The sequence below is a fragment of the Ceratosolen solmsi genome, unplaced genomic scaffold (genome assembly GCF_000503995.2).
Source record: "Ceratosolen solmsi marchali unplaced genomic scaffold, CerSol_1.0 scaffold6, whole genome shotgun sequence".
Taxonomy (NCBI): domain Eukaryota; kingdom Metazoa; phylum Arthropoda; class Insecta; order Hymenoptera; family Agaonidae; genus Ceratosolen; species Ceratosolen solmsi.
The window spans coordinates 16,887,310-16,893,309 of NW_011948414.1; the positions used below are offsets into that span (position 1 = coordinate 16,887,310).

The window sequence follows — 6,000 nt, forward strand, 5'->3', positions numbered from 1 at the left end:
TATCTCGAAATAAATTTCAAAAAATTATCATCATTGTGATGTGTAAAAATTCATTTTAGGATAATGAATTTAATAACGTTTATTTTTCTTTAAATAATTAAAAAATACTTTTTAATTAACGCGAATACCATTAGCTCTACTAATTTGAATAAAGCATTTGATTTTTGAAAAGATTAAATTGAAAATCTTTATGACAATGTGAAATGTATTAAATAACACAATTTACCTGGCTACTGTAATATCACGTTAAAATTAAAAATGAATTTATAATGTTAATTAATCAAAATATTTTATTTTTTATAATTTACGATGATATAAAATAAATTCAGTTTTCTTACAAGCTAAATGTGTCGAAAATTAAAATGTAACGAATAATGAAAATATAGGTTTAATTGGCATAAATTCATGAAAGATTCATATTTTAAATATTAACTAAAAATGCTCAATTTACAATCTAACAAAAAATATTAACTAAAGGCTAAGCACTATTGGCTAATCATGAATTTGAACTTGAAATTAATATCACACCAGCAAATGATTAATCGAATCGAAAAGTAATCTTTTGCCCTTCGTGATTTAACCCAAAAAATTCATATGTACGTAGGACCTCGTTTTTCTTGAAATTGATTGATCTTCGTTGATATTGTCAGCATTGTTATAATTAAAAAAAAAGAGAAGAAGAGACTCTTAACATTAAAGATTTGACTCCGATTATATTCCTTTAACCAAAATTATGTAAGCTCGTGACACTGTTAATAATAAATTAAATGTTCACGTTAAATGTATTTTACATTAATAAAGACGTTTAATGTAGTAAATATTCACAGTGACTGTGAATCGATGATAGGCGTATATAAATTTGAAATTATAAAATTAAATAATATCGAATTATGAAATCAAAATATGTTTTACAAATCTAATAATTTTGTATTATCTATTTTTGAATATATAAATATATAAATTGAATATGTTATGAAATATTATTACGATCAATGCCATTGTCGATAGAAATTATACATTTATTTATAAATTTCAATAGAATGAACTAATTTCTAATGGCCAACACTTGATAAATTGTATTCTAGCTAATTTATAATAAATTCTAAAACTAAATAAAAAATTTGTTCGTCCATTAACTTCGATAAATATTGGAAGCTTCTACTTTATTCATTTTATTCTTTTCCACTGAGCGTACAAAGATGCAGCTATTTCTCTTCTTCAAATATTGCGCACATATTCCTAAAAAAATTGCCATCTCCATTAAATTCAATAATTCTAATATAATTAAAGGATTATCTTTTATTTCTATAATAATTAATAAAAATTATTATTGGTGTGGTCTTAACAGTCGTATTAAACCAAATTTAATGTTAATTAAATTTCAATTATTTATTTACATAATTACTTTATTTATTTTTATTTCTTTATTAAAAGTATTATATATATATATATATATACACACATATATATTGTTATATGTATATAATATGAGTAAAAATCAATATTTGTTGTAACTTCTTGTATTAATGTAGCTTAATACATTTATAAAAAACATTTATGTAAATAGTTACTCTTATTATATATTTATACATTCGATTAATTATTAAGTATAAAAATCATCTTTACTAAAAAAGGAATGAAATGTAAATTTCATAAACAATATTTTATGGTTCATATCATTATGCGAATAATTTTTATAGATTACAAGGTATGCAAATGTATTCTAAGAAATATGATGAAATCATTTTAAATATTAATTAATACGTAAAGTTAATATATACTGTAAAAAAAAAAAAAATTACTGCAAAGCTGATGTACTATCAGTCATAATTTTTCAGGAATGTATATAGTTTAGAAGTGATTACTCGATACTCTTGATATATTCAATAGAAATCGTATAATAATAATGTGACGGACATTAAAAGTTTTTAAATTTATTTCACGTAACAAGGATTACAGATATAAAAAAAAAATTACTATGAAAGAAAATATAAAAGCGTAGAAAACTTCAATTAATAAAGTATAGAAACTAATTTTATATACAAGTTCGTTAAAAACATTGTTTGATGGTGCATTATCATAAAATGGAAATTGACTAAGCCATAATATTTTATGGTTATCTTAAAAAATGTATATTTAAAAATAGTTCTTAATAATTATAAAGTGATTATTATAGAATATGCAGATGTATATCAAAATAATTAAAAATACAATATAATATTGAAAATTTCTTATATTCGATATATATTATGCAATTAAAATTATTAATTTTGTGATTAATTTATATCATATAACAACATTAATTCTTATTTTTTCTTATTTACAATTGGTGTATAAATATTTAAATATTTATTCATAAATCTTGAAATCAATTTAACCTTTTTTTTTTTTTTTTTTTTTTTAGTATGTATCTTATAAACTAGATATTATAATTAAAAAAAAAACATTGTCTATATGGCATTAAAATAAATATATTAAACATGTTAAAATACATAAAAATTTGTTAAAATAAATGATTAAACATTTAAAAAATTTTATTGCAGTATATTTTAACTCTACATATTAATATAATTCATAATACACAATCTAAAAATAATATTAAAAATATAAAATACCACTAGCCGATAAAATATCTATCCTGTATAAAATATAATTTAATATATAAAATGTTTTTCTTATATAAAAATCTATGGGTATTATGTTATTCAAACAACCATAAAAGAGAAATACGTGCATTAATACACTATAGGAGTTTTTTGTAAGAAAATATATTTCACTGGAATTGTAAGTTTGAATTGTCTTTATTTGTTTGTTGTGGGAGAACGTTAAATGTTAAAAATACGGTATAATTGAAATTATAACTTCCGAAGGTAAATAGTTTAATTTTTAGAACATTTAAATAATTTTTTATAGATTATTGGTATTTGGATTTATATAGAATATAGAATACTTATTAATGTATGTAATATTTCCATCGATTTTTCTATACTACATATGTCAACATAATCATCCCTGATTTATTTCAACTTATGCTAGTTTCATGTACTATTGTTATTCTTTAATAATTGTTTTTATGAATGATGAATAATTCTTCATTATAAATGAAACAATACATTACCATTACTTTTTACTGAAAAAATTAAAAATGAAAACTCTCTATTGAATTAATTCATTGGATAAATTAAAATGATGCTTATCAAATATAAATTACTAATTCATAGTTCTATATTACTAGTTCATAGTTTTATATTTGGAAATAAATTTAAATGAAAAATATAAATTTAGATTTGTAATTTGTTTTAAATAACAAGTTCATTCATTTGTCGTTTATTATTTGGAATTTTTCGATAGCAAATGTAAAATATATTTTATATTAAAAAAAAAAAATTCTCGTAATAAAATGAACTTGTCGATACATTGTATGTTGTGAACAATTTTACTTAATATATATTAGTATGTTGATTAATTACAATTGTTATCAAATCTCGAAATTTAATCTAAAATAAGAGTGAGGGAGAAAGTGTGCAAGAGATAGATAAAGATGAAGGTTGAGAGAGGATGAGAGAGGGAGAGAGAGAGTATGCAACAAGAAATACGTTGACATTCAACAGTATTCTTGATATATGGTGTCAAAAGTTTTGTAAACACCATAAGTTTCGCCAATATAAATTTCATAATAATTATATTGAAATAATATCATAATAAAATTGAGTCATACGCATCATGTCATATTATTTGTTTTCTATTTTTTCTACTAATAAATAGCTTGAATTTTTCATATTTTTCATGATTATTTCATATTACTCTCGATTAATTACATTGTTTTTCGTTTGACAAAATTCTGACGGATAAGATAATCGAAATTGCAATAAAAATTGCCTGATCGATACTTGTCTATACATAAAGTGCATGAGATTACAAAAACCTCAAATAAACGTAGTAGTTAGATGAGGTCTTGTAATAAATTGTTAATACAACATGGAGTAAGCTGGACCAACGGGTATTTCCATTGACAATTCAAGTCATCAAGATATATAACAGAGCAATATGTTCAAAGTAATAGCAACATAAAATGCTGAAGTTAAATATATGTTCAATTTCTTTTTTTCATTATTTTATCATTTTTATTTTTATATGTTGATCTGAGAGTTTTACGCGTATATTTATGTGTGTACACACATTAATACAATACATGTGTGTGCGCGCGCGTGTGTGCGTGTGTGTGTGTGGGAGAGAGAGAGAGAGAGAGAGAGAGAGAGAGAGAGAGATTAGTATGCAGGAAGATAAAAGTGATATTCTTTTCAATGTGAGTGATCGCACGATATTTCAAGAAACTACTCCAAGGTCTGAATTTATTTAGTGATAGCAGTTATGAGAATTAGCACATTGTATTTGAGATCCTTTCAATTAATGAGCTTTTTTGTGCTTTATACTTTTATATATGTAAAATTAATTTCCATAACTTATGAAAACATTTTCTACAACTGCATATGCACATATTAAAGTAATAGATATGAAGATTTATTACGCGACTCGGTACATTAATCGTTTAGCAATAAATAAATCTAATAATTTGCAAGTCTCATTTTTACAATTTCATACAACGTTTATTTGTTATCTATTATTTATTTGTATATATATATATATATATATATATGTATATATATATATATATATATATACAGTATTTCAAATTTATTGACGTATAATTTTGAAAATACATATTTTAAGAATTAAAAACGTATAGTCGTCATATTTTTAGAAAAATCCTTTCTTTCTCAACAGTACCGTTAAAATTTTTATATTATTTATACATCTCGTTATACGAATAGAACTAATCCGTGGATTTATTCAAATTTTCATATTATTATTATTGTATGTATCATTAAAAAGCTAAGAAATATTTTAAAAATAATGACGTATTTATTTCAAATTAATTCACGATTTATTCCGATTATTATTCATAGTGTATTAATGTATAATATGATCAAAGCAAATAATTCGATTGAGATATATTTCTTATTGGTTGTAATAAAATTAAAATCTTAATAACTATGCTTTCACACTAATACAAATATTTACAAATTACAAAGCATTTTTATATAATCAGCAGTCGATATATACGCTATAATATTCATGTATATAGAGACTTTTGTTAAACGATCACCGAACATTTAATTCACAGATCATTTAATAACGTGTCCAATTAAAGTATACGTATGCAAGGAAAGCAAGTACAATAAATAAGTAAAATTTCTTCCTAACGGATTGCAATATCATATTAATATTCAAGTGTTTAAGTATCGAGTGCCGTATTCTATGAGTGATTTCATTAATTATTTCTCAACTACTTATTCTTTTATTTATTTCTATGTATATTAATTTATTTATATAATACTTTCATTAACCGCTGAAATGCACTTTCTTAATGAACAAAAAATTCATAATCAATTATTTAAAAAGATTACTTAAGATGAAAATATATAATAAAAATTTCGCGTCTCATAAATATTCTTATCGTAAATAATGTTGAAAAAATGTAGTATTAGTGTAGTGACCTTGAAAACCTCCCAGGTAGCGCTGAAGGGCAAGACAGCGACTCCGACCATAAGATCGGCAACAGCCAAGCTAACGATGAACATGTTGGTAACGTTTCTTAATTTAATGCTGTTGTAAACAGCGGCTATAACGAGGACATTGCCCAGGACAACCATTACGTTGACCACCGCGAGAACAGCCAGGGTCACGACGATCCCCGGTCCCGACCACTCCACGGCCGTATACAACGCGTTGCATGCGCTCTCGTTCAGCTTCCGCATCTTACGAGGCCAACAGCGTCCTCCGACTAGTCCCTCGGCTCGCTGCTGGCGATGTGCAGCCGCCTCATTTCCGGCTAGATTATCCTGAAAGAGTGAGCAACCACCTCGAGCGGCCGAGTGACTTTCGATTGTTTATGCGCCGGATCGAATCGAGCACTCGCGCGCGCACTTACACGAGCAC

General features: G+C 24.6%; 1 protein-coding gene across 5 annotated transcripts in view; it reads right to left on the minus strand.

The window, feature by feature from the left end:
* The window catches only part of Oamb (Octopamine receptor in mushroom bodies), a 46,053-nt gene extending 40,100 nt beyond the window's left edge, over window positions 1-5,953 (minus strand). For all 5 annotated transcript variants that reach the window (XM_011507308.1, XM_011507306.1, XM_011507305.1 and 2 more), the window contains exon 1: window positions 5,559-5,953. In XM_011507308.1, coding sequence (XP_011505610.1) covers window positions 5,559-5,819 — 261 coding nt within the window. In that variant the 5' untranslated portion in view covers window positions 5,820-5,953. The remainder of the gene's footprint in view (window positions 1-5,558) is intronic.
* Between the last annotated feature and the right edge of the window lie 47 nt (window positions 5,954-6,000).